The sequence below is a fragment of the Nicotiana tomentosiformis genome, chromosome 7, assembly GCF_000390325.3.
Source record: "Nicotiana tomentosiformis chromosome 7, ASM39032v3, whole genome shotgun sequence".
Classification (NCBI taxonomy): domain Eukaryota; kingdom Viridiplantae; phylum Streptophyta; class Magnoliopsida; order Solanales; family Solanaceae; genus Nicotiana; species Nicotiana tomentosiformis.
Window position 1 is genome coordinate 71626073 of NC_090818.1, and position 19051 is coordinate 71645123.

The 19051-nt window shown below is 38.6% G+C and overlaps 2 protein-coding genes across 2 annotated transcripts; both read right to left on the reverse strand.

Annotated features, from left to right (window-relative positions):
* Positions 1-9104: 9104 nt before the first annotated feature.
* LOC138895782 (uncharacterized mitochondrial protein AtMg00810-like) lies at positions 9105-9467 on the reverse strand. The gene has a single exon (XM_070180511.1). It carries the CDS (start codon positions 9465-9467, stop codon positions 9105-9107), a length of 363 nt encoding a protein of 120 aa, XP_070036612.1.
* Positions 9468-17224: 7757 nt separating this feature from the next.
* LOC138895783 (uncharacterized) lies at positions 17225-17687 on the reverse strand. Its single transcript, XM_070180512.1, has 2 exons — positions 17678-17687; positions 17225-17631 (listed from the first exon to the last, which is right to left on the reverse strand). The coding sequence occupies exons 1-2, from the start codon at positions 17685-17687 to the stop codon at positions 17225-17227; spliced, it is 417 nt and encodes a 138-aa protein (XP_070036613.1).
* Between the last annotated feature and the right edge of the window lie 1364 nt (positions 17688-19051).

The following is a 19051-nucleotide window of genomic DNA, read 5'->3' on the forward strand; positions in this document are numbered from 1 at the left end:
GATGCCAAGGAGGTTACTATTGGTGATGATGGGATGTTGAGGATGTAGGGTCAGATTTGTGTGCCAAATGTAGATGGGCTGCATGAGTTGATTCTTGAAGAACCCTACAGTTCGTGGTATTCCATTCATCCGGGTGCCGCTAAGATGTACCATGACTTGAGGCAGCATTATTGGTGGAAAAGGATTAAGAAAGATATAGTTGGGTTTGTATCTCGGTGTTTAAATTGTTAGCATGTGAAGTACGACCATCAGAAACTGGGCGGATTACTTCAGAGACTTGAAATCCCGAAGTGAAAGTGGGAGCGTATCACCATGGACTTCATAGTTGGACTCCCACGGACTTCGAGGAAGTTTGATGCTATTTGGGTGATTGTGGATCAGTTGACCAAGTCCGCACATTTTATTCCAGTTGGTACTACTTACTCTTCGGAGCGGTTGGGTGAGATTTATATCTGCGAGATTGTTCGCCTTCACGGCGTGCCAGTGTCCATCATTTCAGATCGGGGCACACAGTTTTGGAGAGCAATGCAGCGAGAGTTAGGCACACGGGTACAGCTGGGTACAACATTTTCACCCTCAGACGGACGGACAGTCCGAGTGCACTATTCAGATATTGGAAGATATGTTACGCGCTTGTGTTATAGATTTTGGGAGTTCTTGGGATAAGTTTTTGTCGCTTGCAAAGTTTGCCTATAACAACAGCTACCAATCGATCATTCAAATGGCTCCGTACGAGGCTTTATATGGGACACGGTGTCGGTCTCCGGTGGGTTGGTTTGAGCTGGGTGAGGCTAGGCTATTGGGTATTGATTTAGTTCAGGATGCTTTGGAGAAGGTTAAATTGACTCAGGATAGACTTTGCACGGCACAATCTAGACAGAAGAGTTATGCCGATCGGAAGGTTCGCGATGTTGCTTACATGGTAGGAGAGAAGGTACTACCCCGAGTTTCGCCTATGAAGGGTGTTATGAGGTTCTAGAAGAAAGGCAAATCGAGTCCTCGATTTATTGGGCCTTTTGAAATACTTAAGAGGATTGGAGAGGTGGCTTATGAACTTGCATTTCCTCCTAGTCTATCGGGTGTTCATCCAGTGTTTCATGTATCTATGCTCCGGAAGTATGTCGGAGATCCGTCTCAGGTTTTGGATTTTAGTACAATGCGGTTGGATGGCAATTTGACTTATGATGTGGAGCCGGTGGCCATTTTGGACCGACAAGTTTGAAAGTTGAGATCAAAGAACATAGCTTCAGTGAAAATGCAGTGGAGAGGCCAGCCAGTCGGAGAAGCTACCTGGGAGACTGCGCGGGAGATGAAAAGCAAATATCCATACCAATTTGAGACTCCATGTATAGTTCTAAACCCATTCGAGGATGAATGTTTGTTTAGGGGGGAGAATGTAATGACCCGGTCGGTCATTTTGAGTATTGCAGCCCCGTTCCCCCATTTACTGCTTATCCTGTGTTCAATTATAATTATGTGACTTGTAGGGGAGGTTTCAGAATGAATTGGAACACTTAGTTCCAAGATTTAAAGCTTAAGTTGAAATAGTTAATCGGATGTTGACTTATGTGTAAACGACTTCGGAATAGAGTTCTGATGATTTCAATAGCTTTGTATGGTGATTTTGGACTTAGGAGTGTGTCCGAAAAATTAATTGGAAGTCCGTAGTTAAACTAGGCTTGAAATGGCGAAAATAGGAAATTGAAAGTTGGGAAGTTTGATCGGGAGTTGACTTTTTGATATCGGGGTCGGAATCCAATTCTGGAAATTAGAATAGGCCTGTTATGTAATTTATGACTTGTGTGCAAAATTTGAGGTCAATCGGACTTGATTTGATAGGTTTCGGCATCGAAACTAGAAGTTGGAATTCGTTAGTTTTCATTAGGCTTGAATTGGGGTGCGATTCGTGGTTTTTAGCATTGTTTAATGTGACTTGAGGCTTCGACTAAGTTCGTATAATGTTTTAGGACTTGGTGGTGTATTTGGTTGAGGTCCCGGGGGCCTCGGGTGAGTTTCAGATGGTTAACGGATCAAAACTTTGACTTGGAGAAATTCTTGAAAATTTCCAGTTCTGGTGCAATCGCACCTACGATGGAAATGGTCGCAGGTGCACGACCACAAAAGCGACACAATGGTCGCGGATGCGGCCTGGTCTAAGGAGGGCAGTGATCGCAGAAGCGGGCAGGTGGACCGCAGAAGCGGGTTGCGATCGCAGAAGCAGAAGGGCGAGAGGGGAGGTTGCCTCGCAGAAGTGAGTCCGCAGAAGTGAAGGCAGTCGCAGAAGCAGAAGCTTCACCGCAAAAGCGGTTAAAAATTCCGCATAAGCGAAACCTCTGGGCAGTGTACAAAAACAGAGGGGTCTGAGGTTTTCTCATTTTTGGACATTTCAAACACGAGTTGAGGCGAATTTTCAGAGAAAATTCACGGAAAAACTTGAGGTAAGTCATTTGTGATCATTGTTAGTCAATAATATTGAATTATCATTGAGTATTTCGACTAGAATACGTGTTTTTGAAGTGAAATTCGAGGATTTGGGCCTAGAGATTTGATTTAAAGGTCGAATTGATGTCGGAATTTGGTAAATTTAGTATGGTTGGACTCATGGTTGAATGGGCGTTCATATTTTGTAACTTTTGCCGGATTCCAAGATGTGGGCTCCACTGACGATATTTTAGTTAAATTTTGGATTTTTGTTGGAAAATTTAGTATTTTCATATGGAATTGATTCCTATAATTTGTGTTGACTGTATCGAATTAATTGTGACTAGATTCGAGGCATTCGGAGGCCGATTCGCGAGGCAAAGGCATATTGGAATAAAGAATTCCACGGTTTGAGGTAAGTAACACTTCTAAACTTTGTTTTGAGGGTGTGAATCCCTGAATTTCGTGTTATATGAATCGTTTGGAGGTGATGCACATGCTAGGTGACGGGCATGTGGGCGTGCACCATAGAAATTGTGACTGAAATAGATTCCGTAGAGTTGCATAATCAAAGAATCATGTCATTATTTACATGTTTCCCACGTGTTAGAGAAATTGAGTTGAGGCTCGTATTAAAGATCATGTTTAGGTTACGTGTCGATATTTTGGGACTCACAGGGTCGTGTTGCTGTTGAATTAATTATTTTTAAATGTAAATTTCATACTCAGTCATGTTCATCCATTTGTGAGGATATTTATGGGATCGAGCTGCACGTCGTAACATGCCATATTGGCTTTATATTTATTACTATATGGGTCGGGGCTGCACATCGCAGCAGGCCTTATAGGCTTTATTATTATGCTATCGGACTGCACGTCGCAGTAGGCCATATTGGCTTTATATAGCGCTTGGGCTGAAGGAGCCCCTCCGGAGTCTGCACCCCCCACAGTGAGTGCAGTTGATGTTTATATTTGGGATGAACTTCCGAGGGCATCTAGTTGCCTTATCTATCTGCTTATATGAGGGATGGTTCTTCCCTGGACTGGATTTGCTCGTACAGTACTGAGTGATTAAGTACTCTGAGAGTGTGAGTAGGTGAGATTTTCATTATATTATATCACATATGGCATTTACATTGTCATGTAGACATAAAGATGTCATATTCCTCATATCATTCAGAATTGATCTATTTTACTTGTACTGAGTTAACTATTGAACTTGAAAGCATGTCTACATTTCTGTACTGTTATTTCTATACTGGACTGTACCAGTTGAGCTCGTCACTACTTTCAGCCCAAAGGTTAGTCTTGTTACTTATTAAGTACATGGGGTCGGTTGTACTCATACTATACTTTGCATTTCGTGTGCAGATCCAGGTACTTTCGGATACGGCGGTTGCTAGATTTGTGAATTTATCTGTTGAAGACTATCGAGGTAGCTGCTCGGTGTCCACAGACCTTGACTCTCTTCTCTTTCAGTTATTTGTGTTGTTCTATATATTCAGACAGTATTTTTATTAGTCAGATTGTGTTGTCATTTAGATGCTCATGTACTCAGTAACACCGGATTTTGGGAGTGTATTTGTATTAGTATTTGGGAGATTTTTTATTGAATTTAAATATAATATTTTCAAACTTAAAAGAAATTGTGGTTTATTGAGGTTGTCGGCTTGCCTAGTATTGAGATAGGCGCCATCACGACATGCGGATTTTGGGTCGTGACAGTTTATATACTTGTGACTTCAGCATTGACCTAATTTCATGATTAGTTCTTTTTATATTTTTTATTCCTAATAATTAAAAAAAATCCAATTCTACCGTTAATTCATGAGGTGGCCCTGCATGGGACGATGGAAAGAAAAACAGATTTATTCTTTCAAGGTAAGTTAAACTATATGCCATTTTTGCAAGCTAACCTATTCACTTCTTTTCCACTATTTTGTCTCCCTTTTTATTGGTCCCAGAGGAAAAAGGTGCAGAAAAAGAAGAATATATATATATATATATATATATATATATATATATATATATATATATATATATATATATATATATATATATAACACAATGAGTAAGAAGAAAAAGGATATTAAAGATAGACAGGAGCACTATACAAACAACTAGAGGCTAGCTAATAATCCCCGAGCTTTCTTTTAATATAACAAAACAATATTTTAAGTACAATTAGATTGATGTTACCATCTTAGTTTTTTTTTTCTATTTTATATTGCAAAAGTACTTTTTTGGGATCATTAATTTAAAATTGTCCAAATGAATTTCCTACAATAATCAAGGTAAACAAAAGAAAAGAATATAAATGAGAACTGCATTTACCCGAACCAGAAGATTTTGAAAGTAAATTCAGAAATATATCAATTTTTGTAGGGCGACTGAAATAACTAAAGTTGACGATGGTCCTTCGTCTTAAGGTCCCAAGTCAAAAAGGAAAGCCTCTGGTAACAAGTAATCACCAGATTTTAACTAAAACACTTTCCTTTTTACTAGTCCCCATGCTTTTCTGAATGCTATGTTGGTCCCTTTCTTCGCTTCAAATGTAACCCAAAAATACTCTTTTTCTTTATTTGAAAGTAATTTTTTATAACCTTTCGGTATATAGAATTCAATGACGGGCTCATCTAGATTTATTTAATTTAGAGTCTATTAAAAAGGGAAGTACTCTCTTTCCAGCGAGGACGTATCCAGATTTCAACAACATAGGTGTACTACTACCTTTAAAATGTATACTTAATTTAACTATCTAATTTTTTTTTTACGATACAACAAATAAACTATAACTTTAGCATCATTTACGTCCTCGGCAAATTTTCTTACTTAGAAAACTATCAATAATAACATCGTTACTTAAAATTTTAAACACCTTATATTTTATATAACAAACTAAAAATTATTAAAAAATTTCTTCATCCATCCTACCAGGTAAATCGTTTTTATGTACTTATAGTTCCCTGCAGATGTACTATTTGCATTTTTTACTTATAGTGGGAAGATTAATTTTATTATCTTTTTCTAGCACTTCATTTCTCGACAAGATGTAAAAGTTTTCTTGATAGATTGATCTTCCAATTTTGTCGTTCTCTTTTTCAACAAACACTTACGGCCTACTTATATAAACTTTATCACTGATAATTTTCAAGAAGAAAAGATAGAAGCATCTTCCATAAAACATTATATTGAAGGAAAGAAAATGTGTTTTTTTTCAGGGATTAAGAAATTCAAATGTCAAAAGAATGATCAAGACTAGGTAACCAATAAAGTTAAAAAGTCCAAGAGAAAACAAGGATCAAACCCCTGACCTCCAAGGCAAAGGAGTTCTCAGTTACCACTGGATCAAAGTGCTTATTTGAGCATGGGTTCGCACTTATTTATTTAAAGACGCGTTTGGCAGCAAATTTTGTCAAATTTTTGTCAAATATTTTTTGGCAAATACATGTTTGTTCATAAATTTTATCCATATTTTGATAAATTCCCAAAACCCAAAATTCAAATCCCAAAACCAGCTCAATTTTGGCCCAAAATATTACTATTACATTTTTTAAAAATTGCTCCAAACTTTAGTATTTTATAAAAGAGCCTACTATTTATTATTTTATAGCAATGCTGCTTCGACTTCTCGGTCATCTGATAGTGTATTATGTAGTTCATTATAAAAATAATAATTTTATACCAAATTTATTTATGTTCAGGACTATGATTTGTGACAATGATAATGAATGTTATTGATGAAGGTATTGTTGGGTATTTGTGATAGTTTTTAGAACTTGTGGGTATAAGTCATGTTTCATATTTTTTTTCAAAAATAAAAGCGAAATATGTTTTGAAAACTGATGTCCAAACACATTTTCATCTTCAAACCAAATTTCACCCAAATCAGATTTTTCAAAACAAATTTGGGATCTATGGCCAAACGCTAGTTAAGTATATAATACGAAAAACACTAGTCTTATATATAGTCGAGGGAGAGGAGCATGGGTTCACGTGAATCCACCTGCTTTCACGTAGATCTGCCCCTATTTTCAAGAATTTTTTTATTTTTGGGTCAGAATATCTAATTAAGGGTGAAGTGATCTCTTTCGTGACATCAGAAATGGCTATTTTAAAACATATACAAGAAGCATAATACAATAAAACATCGATCAAATTAGCTACCATTTGTTTTCTTTTCAATGATTAATTTTCTATGAATGCAACTTATCCGAAATATATTTTTGCTTATATACTTTTATCACTTATAAATAAGCGGTGCGTATTATTACTTTCTATTGCAACGCTAAGATTAACTTATTTAGAATATTAATATAAACATCGCGGGCATATAATTTGTTTTTAAAATAAAGATCATGAATTGGGACTTGAACTCATTATGTTACACTGTCGTTGGAATTGCGTTGTCTTAAACGCTATGTGTCCCCTTGGGACTATATCATTATAGTAGAAAGGGCCTTTTACTTTTAGGTCGTGATGAGGGATTTAAATTCTGAGCCAGTAATTAGTTGCTGTGATTTTGGTGGGTTAAATGATTAAGCTTTAGCTGACCTACCATTACTACACTTGACATTTGACAACACTTCAATAGTTGGATCCCAAGACATTCTCTCAAGGGCACCTAAAAACTTCGTTTATTTAATTAATTAGGCACAATTACAATGTTTCTATCTGATTGCGTCTCAAAGGGAATATAAAAAGAATTATTAAGCTACTAGATAGAGTTTGAATCTCCTGCCATCCTGTTAACTTCCATGGCTATGGTGGTTAAGCTGGAGAGGAAGATGAGAGAACTCGATAGAACAGTAGGCACAGAGAGAGAGAGTAACTGATTCTGTTAAAATATAAAAATGATTGTACAAACTAACTTGTTGCTACAGTGTTCTATTTATACACATTTGTATATTAACTAACTAACCAACTATGTTAACTATTCTAATAAACTTAACCACAATTAGATAAATTTGAGTACACTTAACACTCCCCTCAAGTTGTTGGCTTGAATAGATTTCGTACTCCAAGTCTACTTAGCAGGTAGTGGTGTTGAACCTTTCCTAAGCTCTTTGTGAGAAGATCTGCTAGTTTCTCTTTGGTTGGAACATGTTCAGTTCTCAGTATTCCCTGCATGATTCTTTCCCTTACAAAGTGGCAATCAATGTCTATATGTTTGGTTCTCTCATAAAATATTGGATTGACTGCTATCTGGATTGCAGTCTTGCTATCACACCTCAGCTTTATTGGGAGTTTCACATCTACTCCAAGCTCTTTGAACAATCCTATTAGCCAGGTTATCTCAGTTGTGCATAGGGGTGGGCATCGGTCGGTTCGGTTCGGTTTTGTAGAATTTCAGTTCGGTTAATTTGGTTTTCGGTTTGTGATTTTAATAACCAAAACCGAACCATAATAATTTCGGTTCGGTTCGGTTTAATCGGTTCGGTTTTCGGTTTCAAGCGATGGTAAAAAATTTATTTTCTTTTTAACGACAAGCATTTATCATCATAGTTGTTTCGATATATTTAAGACGACAAGTTTCAAAAGTTTTAAAATCACAAAAATATTATAGTAATATATTTAAGACTACAAACTTAAAAAATATTTATGTATTTCTTAAATTTCATGATTAATCAAACATAATTATATAAAATAAAACGAACTGAGTACTTTGCTGCAATAAGAAAACTAGATTTTGAGTGAAAAACAGAGCATGCACACTAACATAGGATCTCCTGCTTTGCGTGAATCTAAATGTGCTTATCCAAAGCTAATTTAGAACCCAAAAAAGAAAACAAATCAAAATTTAATGATGCAAATGAAGAATAAAATGCAAGCTTTAATGCCAATGATTTCATAGAGCATCGTGCAGTATGAAAAGCTTCAAAAGGTAGCTAAAGAGAATATCTGTGGGGACAAAACTAGCTAGCTAGGTGTTCATAAATATTATACAAGGCATACTTTATTTTCACTTATCACTTCAAAGCTTTCAAAAAAAAGAAAATAAATAAAATAATAAATTATATACTAATACTATGTCTTGATTCACTTTCTTTCCCTGCACAATGATGCCTTGCATTGGACAAAGCCTACCGACCACCTCTACCGAAATTTGATTTTTTCGGTTTTTCGGTTAAACCGAAAATCGAACCATTAAAACCGAACACCGAACCTTTAAAAACTATAAACCGTAAACCGACTGAATAAACCGAAAAATCGAAACCGAATAAACCGAAATTTTCGGTTCGGCCGATTTTTTCGGTTCGGTCGGTATTATACCCACCCCTAGTTGTGCATGAAGCCATACTCCTGAATTCAGCTTCTGTTGAACTCCTAGATACAATTTATTGTTTCTTTGACTTCCATGATATTAGTGCACCCCAAAACTTGACCAAATAGCCTGTTACAGACCTCCTGGTTTACAAACAAGCTCCCCAGTCTGAGTCACAATAAGCACTCAGTTGATTGGTGTCTTGTGTAGGCATTAGCAGTCCCAAACCTAGAGCCTCTTTTAAGTACCTTACTACTTTAAGAGTTGCTTCCGTGTGAGATACTTTTGGACAGTGCATGTATTGGCTTAGCACTTGAACTACAAATGCCAAGTCTAGCCTGGTCATGGTTAGGTACAAGAGTCTGCCCACTAATCTTTGATATCCCCCTGGGTCTTTAAGGAGCTCATCCACACAGTCCTAGTCACTTCCTATATGTTTGTCATATTCTTCAGATGTCAGTTTCTTATTCAGTTCAAGTGGAGTGCCAACAGGCTTTGCTCCCCCTAGCCCTGATTCTGAGACAAGTTCCAGAGTATACTTTCTCTGGCACATCATAATACCTTCACTGGATCTTGCAAACTCAATGCCAAGAAAGAACTTCAACTCACCTAGGTCTTTCATCTTGAATTGATTCTGTAGGCCTTCCCTTGTTTGACTGAGTAGTGAAGGATTGTTTCCTGTGATAAGAAGATCATCCACATATACTAGGATAACCACTAGATCACTGCCTGCTTTATTTGTAAATAAGGAGTAGTCAAAATGACTTTGTTGAAAGCCCATCTGCAATAATAACTCAGTAAGTTTCTTGTTCTACTGTCTTGGTGCTTGTTTGAGCCCATACTGTGAATTGTGAAGTTTACAGACCTTCAATGACTCCCCATGTCTGGTAAACCCCTCAGGAACTTACATATAAACTTCCTCTAGTAGGTCACCATTGAGGAAAGTATTGTGAACATCCATTTGGTATATCAGCCAGTGCTTGGCTACAGCTAGAGCAACTATTGTCCTGACAGTCACCATCTTAGCTACAGGGGAGAAGGTCTCTGTGTAGTCAAGACCTTCCCTCTGACTGTAGCCTTTAGCAACCAACCGAGCTTTATACATTTCCACCTCTCCTGAAGCCCTGTACTTAACCTTAAAGATCCACTTGCATCCAATTGGGACCTTGCCATGTGGTAAATTAACTATACTCCAAGTATTGTTGTCTTCCAAAGCAGTTATCTCAAGCCGCATAGCCTGTATCCATTTTGGATTAGTAGAGGCTTCCTTAAATGTCTTTGGCTCTGACACAACTGAGAAAGTTGAGAGTGCATGCAGATAAACTGGTTTGAGTCTGTTATAAGAGACATAAGAAGACAAAGGGTAGGAGCAAGGTTATTTTTAGCCTTTGGTCACATAGTCCTGCAGCCATAATGGTGGTCTGCTTGGTCTAGAAGATCTCCTGAGCTCTAGAGAAGGAGGTGTAACAAGAGAAGGTTGTGCAGTGGACAACTGCTCAGTATCGATTTCACGAGCCTTTATGGAGTGTGCAGTGGACAGCTGCTCAGTATCAATTTCATGAGCCTCTTGGGAGTGTGCAGGGAACTCCATGTGAAGGGTAGTAGCAGGTGACTCCATGTGATGAGGCTGAATAGTTGGTAACTCGGGAGGAAGAGGTGAAACACTTGGAGCCTCCCTGGTATCATCCACTACAACAGGAGATAGAAGATCAAGAACTGAAAAGATAGGAGTACCGCTGCCTTCATGTGTCTGAAGGAGAATATATCTTCTTGGAAAACCACATGCCTGATCACAAAGAAGGTATGAGAGTAGAGATCATATAATATGTAACCTTTATGAGTAGAGGAATACCCCATGAACACAGTAGGTATAGCTCTAGAAGCAAATTTGTCCACAGCCTTAGGAGTAGCAGCATAGCTCAGGCAACCAAATACTTTTAGATGAGATAGTGAGGGAGCATGAAAATACAGTACTTCAAATGGTGATTTGTCTACAATAACTTTGGAGGGCAGTCTGTTGAGTAGGTAGACAGTAGTTAAGACACACTCTCCCCAGAATCTCAAGGGTATAGCACCTTGAAATCTGAGGGACCTGGCCATATTCAGAATAATCCTATGCCTTCTCTCAGCTACTCCATTTTGTTATGGAGTATAGGTACAAGTACTTTGATGCTCAATACCAGAGTCAAACATAAAAGCTCTGAACTCATAACTGAAGAACTCACCTCCATTATCTGTTCTTAGTAGTTTAACAAAGCTGGAAAATACATTCTTTACTTTATTCACAAACTCTCTCAGCACAACTATAGTGTCTAATTTAGAAACAGTCAGAAACACCCAGGTGTACCTGGTAAAATCATCTACAATTATAACAAAGAACCTCTTACTATCATATGTTGGAACCCTATAGGGTCCCCAGACATCACAATGTACTAGCTCAAAAGCATAGTGTGACTCAGTAGAACTCAATTGAAAAAGAAGCTTTGTTTGTTTAGCAAGGGGACATACAGTACAATATGACTGATCATAGTTTTTCAGTTGTCTCAGTGACTCATGCTTTCTTATTACATTAATTGGGGCATGGCCTAGCCTCATGTGCCACAATGAACTAGAATCAGAAGCCTTAGTACACATATTAGTTGTAAAACAACTCTTATTAACTACCTTAACTGCATTATTTCCTCACTTAGCTGAAGTAAGTAGTGGACTCTACTGCCTTGGATTTCCTTATAGAATGTAGAGCCCAAAATCCTCCTTACCAATCTCCTTCACCTAACCAATGTAGAGATCCTGAAATATACAGAAGTCAGGGAAGAAAGCTACTAGGTGTGATGACCCAAAATATCATTTTTAAATTTAATAAATAAATTATATGTTCTAAGACCTCGTAAAGTACTATTTATCATTTTTTCGATTTGCGTGCACAGTCCGTAAAATTTTTCGAAAAGTTCTTATGTGAAAAATAGATTAAAAGGTAAATTAGAGCTTTAAAAACTCAACTGAGTTAACTTTAGTTAGCATTTTGAAAAAACAGACTCAAATTCGTGTTTTGATAATTTTGTTAGGTCTGTAATCATGATTTGAGACTTGAGCGTATGTCCGGAATCAAATTTCGAGGTCCCTAGCCTGAGATATAGAATTTTGATGAAAAATTTAAAGTTTGAAAGCTTAATAATTTTTAAGAATTTACTAATGTTGGATTTATTGACACCGTGTCCGTATTTTGGTTTTGGATCCCGGTATAGGTCCACTATAATATTTATGACTTGTGTGCCGAATTTAGTGAGAAACAGAGTTGATTTGACGTGATTCGGACGTTCGGTTGTAAAAAATATAAGTTTTAAAGTTTTCTTACAAATTTCCTTTGATTTGGTGTCCGATATGTAGTTTTAGGTGGAATTTGGGCAATTTGATCGCATGAGCAAGTTCGTATAATATTTTAGGACATGTTGGTATATTTGGTTCAGGTCCCGAGGATCTCGGGTTAGTTTCGGATGGATAACAGATCAAATTCGGACTTAAAAGAAATCTGGGAAAATTTCTATCTTCTGGTGTAATCGCACCTGTGAGAAATTGGCCGTAGGTGCGATGCCGCAGATGCAGCTCATGTTGCGCAGAAGCGCTTGCGCAGAAGCGCTTGCGCAGAAGCGTGAGGAAGGGCGCAGGTGCGGGCAGGCGCGCATGTGCGATGGAAATTTCCGCACTGGCGAAGGCACAGATGCGGTCCAAGGCTCGCAGATACGAAGGCAGCTGGGCTGACTAATTTCCGAAGATACGGTGTTTCACCGCAGATGCGGGACCGCAGGTGCAAGAATTTTGTCCGCAGGTGCGAAAGTACTGGGCAATGTACAAAACAGAAGGGTCCGAGAAATTTTGTCATTTTTGACATTTCCAAAAGCGGGTGAGGCCATTTTTGAGCGAGAAATCACGGAAAATCTTAAGGAGAGTCACATGTGATCATTGTTAGTCAATTATATTGGATTATCATTGAATATTTCGAATAGATTACATGTTTTTGAGGTGAAATTAGAGGATTTGGGCCTAGGGATTTCAAAATGAGAATTTGAGATTTGGAGGTCAAGTTGATGTCGGATTTTAGTAAAAATGGTATGGTTGGACTCATGGTTGAATGGGCGTTCATATTTCGTAACTTTCGCCGGATTTCGAGATGTGGGCCCCACGAGCCATTTTGAGTTAATTTTGGATTTTATTAAAAAATATAGTATTTTCTTATAGAATTGATTCTATAATTTTTGTTGACTGTATCGAATTAATTATGACTAGATACGAGTCGATCGGAATCAGAAAATCGAGGAAAAGGCGTACTACTTGGTTAAATTGGAGCAAGTCGAGAAAGTGACTTGTCTAACCTTGTATGGGAAAAATTTTTCCCTAGGATTGGTATTAATTGTAATGTGATAAAAGTCGTGTACACGAGGTGACGAGTGTGTACACGGGCTAAATGTGAAGGATTATGTTTTTAAATTGTGTAGATCACTGTTGCATATTAATTAAATTAATAAATCTTGTTATATTTTCCATCATTGATTTGATTTATATACTTTAAATTTGCTTGACCTTTTTCCTGCTAATTGTTTTACCTGTTTTGTTGGAACTTGGTTTCTTTTATTCTGTGCATTATTTGAAGGTTGATTTTCTTTAAATTAAATATTATTGATATAAAGTATTTGACATTTTTAAATTTGGTATTGAAGCAATGTATTAAAGATTTTAAAATATTATTTTACTGAATTATTTATTCCTGAATATTTTTGTAAGTTTTTCGTACTCATTGTGATGGAGCCGTGAGCTCTTTATTGTGGAAAAATATTATTGATAATTTATCTTGGCATGAGCCGTGAGCTATTTATTATGGAAAAATATTGTTGTTGAATTATTTTGGCAAGTTAAATTATTTGAGCACTTGAGGTGCATCTTATGATATATTGTGATATTGATACGCATGTGGTGGTATAAGGTCTAGGTATTGAAACGCATGCAGTGAGATAAGGGTGGCTTGATACGTGTGGCTAGTAGGGGAACTACTAGAAATCATGCGGTGTGATAAGGATGGCTAAAATGCGGGATGCTATTTCGGAAAAAATGATTTCTTTAAAATAAATTGTGAAGGCTCCCACAGTGAGATAAGGGAAATGAGATATTGTGAATTTATTATGATTTGGGACTACGATGCGGTAACTCGGGAGTGTCCTTGTTGATATTGATTTATGGTCGTAGTTGCCTTTGATTTGTTGTGATTTTTCTTAAAGTTGAAAAGAAATTCTGTTTTGTTCCACGGGGTATTATTTGCCATTATTTGTGTAATTAAATGATGACCTGCTACTTGATTCATTTCCATTGTTATTTTATTTTATTATATTATGAAATATTTTACCGTGCCATTTATTATTATTTTCCAGTAGGGCCTGACCAGATATCGTCACTACTCTACCGAGGTTAGGCTTGGCACTTACTGGGTACCGATGTGGTGTACTCATACTACGCTTCTGTACATCTTTTTGTGCAGATCCAGATACTTCTTACCAGCCCAGACATCAGTGAGTACCAGTACACGGAGACTTCGAGGTATATCTGTCAGTGTCCGCAGACTCCGAAGTCCCCTTCTATTATTGTTATGTTGCTTCCTTATTTTCTTAGACTCTGTTATATAGAGACATTGAGGATAAATCCTTAGAAACTTGTGACTTATTTCTATCAGGGGAGTTGTAATTATGTAAAGTTTCAGATTTATTTATTTCAGATTTCTATTTTTATTCTGCATTGATAGGCTTACCTAGTCTTAGAGATTAGGTGCCATCACGACATCTTACGGAAGGAATTTGGGGTCGTGACAAGTTGGTATCAGAGCACTAGGTTCATAGGTGTTATGAGTCACAAGCAGGTTTAGTAGAGTCTTGCGGATCGGTACGGAGACGTTTGTACTTATCTTCAGGAGGCTATGGAACTGTTAGGAAAATATTCACTTCTTTGATTCCTTATCGTGCGCAATTGTTGAATTCAAAGTTCTAAACCATTATCTATATATTCTCTCACACATGGTGAGGACACGCACAACTGGATCCGATGATCAGACACACGCACCCCATGTTAGAGGCGCAAGAGGCCGGGGTCGGGGCAGAGGCTGAGCCAGAGGCCGATGAAGGCCACATGGTGCAGCCAGAGCACCTGCATGAGCTGCTGTACCAGAGCCACCAGTAGCTCCAGTTGGAGAGCAGGTACCTGAGACGTTTGTTACTACTCCTGCACTTCAGGAGACTCTTGCCCAGTTTTTGAGCATGTTTGACACTCTAGCTCAGGCAGGGTTAATTCCACTTGCTCCTGCCATATCTCAGGCCGGGGGAGGAGCACAGACTCCCGCCATTCGAACTCCAGAGCCACGGGCCCAAGTTGACCATGTCCCAGAAGTTTTACCAGTGCAGCTAGTTATCCCAGTTCGGCCTGAGATTAGGACAGCAGTTTCAGAGGGGGAGCAGCTCAGGCTCAAGAGGTACAAGAAGTACCATCCTCCCGTGGGGTTTCTTTCACGGCATTCCAGTTTAGAGGAGCAGCCTACCAGTGGTGGCGGGCATATGCATTGGATAGTCCGGCTGAGGCAGCTTCACTCACTTGGATTCAATTTTCAGATATATTCTTAAGGGAGTATGTTCCTCAGAGTCTTAGAGATATATGGCGCGCAGAGTTTGAGCAGCTGCGCCAGGGTTCTATGGCCATGTCAGAATATACGGTCTGATTCAGTGATTTGGCTAGGCATGCACCAGCCTTAGTTGCTACTGTTTGAGAGCGGGTTCACAGATTTACTGAGGGTCTCCACCCTAGTATCAGATATAGTATGGCCCGAGAGCTAGAGATGGACATCACATACCAACATGTGGTGTCAATTGCTAGGAGATTGGAAGGTATATGAACTCGGGAGAGGGAAGAGAGGGAAGCTAAGAGGCCCCAAGATTATGGCACATATAATAATTCTCGTGCCCCAGTTGCAGCCCGTCATGATAGAGGTTATGTGAGATGTCCTATTCATTCAGCACTTCTAGCTTCCAGTGGTATTCCGGCTACTCCCAGACCTCAGGTTCCATATTATGCACTGCCAGTGTCCACTGTACCTCCTGTATGGGGTGCTTTCAGCGGGCATTCTAGTCGATCAGGCCCGAGCCAGTCCCAGCAGCCACGACCTTTGAGGGCTTGTTTTGAGTGTGGTGACACTTGTTATATTATGAGAGATTGCCCCAGATTTAGGAGGGGTGCAACTCCATAGATTTCTCAAGCCCCACCTATTCCACAGGGCCCTCAGGCTTCTCAGGCCATAATTACTGCACCAGTTGCCACTCCACCTGCACATCCAGCTAGAGATTGAGGTAGGCCAGGTAGAGGTCGCCCTAGAGGGGGAGGCCAGTTACTTCTTACCAGCTCAGACATCAGTGAGTACCTGTGCACGAGACTTCGAGGTATATCTGCCAGCGTCCGCAGACTCCGGAGTCCCCTTCTATTATTGTTATATTGCTTCCTTATTTTCTTAGACTATATTATATAGAGACATTGAGGATAAATTCTTAGAAGCTAGTAACTTATTTCTACCAGGTTTTGAGAGTTATAATTATGTAAAGTTTCAGATTTATTTATTTCAGATTTCTATTTTTATTCCGCATTGATAGGCTTACCTAGTCTTAGAGACTAGGTGCCATCACGACATCCTACGGAGGGAATTTGGAGTCGTGACACTAGGCACTGCAATTTTCTGGTAAGCTTAGACACTGACAACAAGTTATATTTGAAATCAGGTATGTATAGTACATTACTAATAGCCTGATTATTAAACACAGATGATATCCCTGTATGTGTAACTAGTGCTACATCTCTTGTGGGTAAATGCACTTTGCTTCTTTCAGATGTTGGAACTAACTGACAAGTTTTTAACAACCGCAGTGTAGAAGTCATGTGGTTGGAAGCTCCTGTATCTATTATCCACTTAGGATTAACATATTTAGATATCAAGGCAATTAGAGTACCTGTTGCTGCAGTTTTGTAAAAATGTCCTTCATCTGATCCTTTGTTGAGCAGCTGAACAATCTAATGATATTGCTCCTGTGTGAAGAATGGAGCTAGCTGCTGAGAGGATTTCTGAGACATTTGTTGAGTGTGCTAGTGTTGTTCCTGTGGGAAGAGAGGTACAGATTGATGGATTAGTTGTTGAAGCATATGATGTGCATGTTGCTGCTGCATTCCATAGACCATATGTGGGTTATTGTTGTTATTGAAGTTACATGTATCACTGAAAACAGGACCTGCTGTTAGACTTGCATAATTTGCATACAGACCAGGACTACCTCCCTTCTTCTTAGATTTGAAGTCTGAGGGGTACCCAATCAACTTGTAGAAGTTCTCCTTAGTATGTCCTTTGCAGTGACAATACTCACATTGAACTAGCTTCCTCTATGGTCTGGGATTTCCCCTTGAAGATACTGAGCCTCTGTTACGGTATAGTGCAGTCCCTTCAGCAACTTCTGCAACTTGAACTACCTATGTAAAATTAGCTAGACTTCTTTGACTCTTAAGGTCCACAAGTAGGGAATAAGCTTTGTTGATATTTGGAATTGGGGACATCATCATAATCTGACTCCTAGCTTGTGAGTAAGAGTCATTTAGACCCATAAGAAACTGCAACAGCCTGTGATACTCAAAGTGAGCAGCATACTTCTTAGAATCTGGGCAAGAACACCCAGGACAGGGCATGAGTGCGTCAAACTCATCCCATAAATCTCTGAGTTTTGAGAAATAATCAGCAACAGTCATGGTACCCTGAGTTAGGGTGTGTATTTCCTTATGAAGGTGAAGTACTCTAGATCCATTCACCTTATCAAACATTTCCTTCAAGTCTTCCCACACTTTGTGAGCATTAGAAGCATATACAACACTACTCAACAAGCCTGGTCACACAACATTCATTATCCATGATAGAACTACTACATTAACCTTTTCCCATTGGTCGTGCAATTCAGGCTCAAACTTAGACTTAGGGTACCTTTCGTCCACAAAACCTAACTTGCTCTTACCAAAGAGACCAATTCTCATAGACCTACTCCATATAGCGTAGTTGTCTGAACCAGTTAATTGAAGAGAAATCAGAGAACTACCTGGAGTATCTATAGGTTGTAGGTAAAAAGGATGATTATTATTGATTGGCGAGAAGCTGGCTGCACTAAAAGTAGGAGAGACATCGCCATTTTAGCTGCTTCGAGTTGTAATTCCACGCTATTCCAACAATTTTCAAACCCTAGCTGTCACAACCCAAACCAATGGGCCGCGATGGGGATCCGGTACCTTACTCAATCGAGTACCAACGTAATGTATCTTTCTTATTACATTATCATATACACGTGACATACGGGCCTAATAGACCAACATGATCATTTATAAACTCAAAACATAGGCCGACAAGGCCATACAATCTTTCACGTACACGACATACGTCTACAAGCCTCTAAGAGTACATAATTGTCATAAAGGTCGGGACCGGGCCCCGCCATACTAATCCGTACATGTCCTAATCATACTGACCACATAAGCAACTTCGGAGCAAATGGAGCGCACCAACTTCTTCCGCTGAGCTGATAGCCTACTTGGAGGACTCTCAACCGGTCTATCAAGACCTGCGGGCATGAAACACAGTGTCCCCAGGCAAAAAGGATGTCAGTACAAATAAATGTACCGAGTATGTAAGGAATAAAAATCAGTAAATAATAGACATGAGATAAACATTAAGTAAAAGACTCGACATATATGTTTGAACAACTCTGTGAATCAATAATACTTATTATGTTATGTATATGCGTATAAATGTCATACCATACATGGGTATATGCGTTCATAACATCATCAAGCCTCTGAGGGCATCTCATCATATCATCTCGGCCACTGTGGGCAAATCATCAACGGATACCAGGTGATCAGGTAGTGATGCGTATATAATGCCATAATCTTTTCTCATATCCCATATACATATAATATACGCGTATATAATGCCATCTGGCCATGGGTCAATGTACATGTATAAATGCATGAAATGCATCAGAAATACGTTAATAAGATCTTTCGGAATGTCATAAGACTATTATGTCTTTGATTAATATCATGAAGTAAACTTTATCCACTTACGAATTTTCTGAGACCCATGAACAAATGATAGAATAATAAGACACATGGGGAATCAAGAATATAGACACCCCTAGTATTTTTATTAATAGATTCATTTATGAAAGTTGGTATTTTTCTCATTTCATTTGTATCATCTGGACCGATTCTTGACAATTCCTCTAACACACGTCTTTTGCGACAAAATATTTAACG

Excerpts from the sequence above, each read along its gene's own strand:
- LOC138895782 (XM_070180511.1), bottom strand. The coding sequence starts at position 9,467 with ATGGGCTTTCAACAAAGTCATTTTGACTACTCCTTATTTACAAATAAA.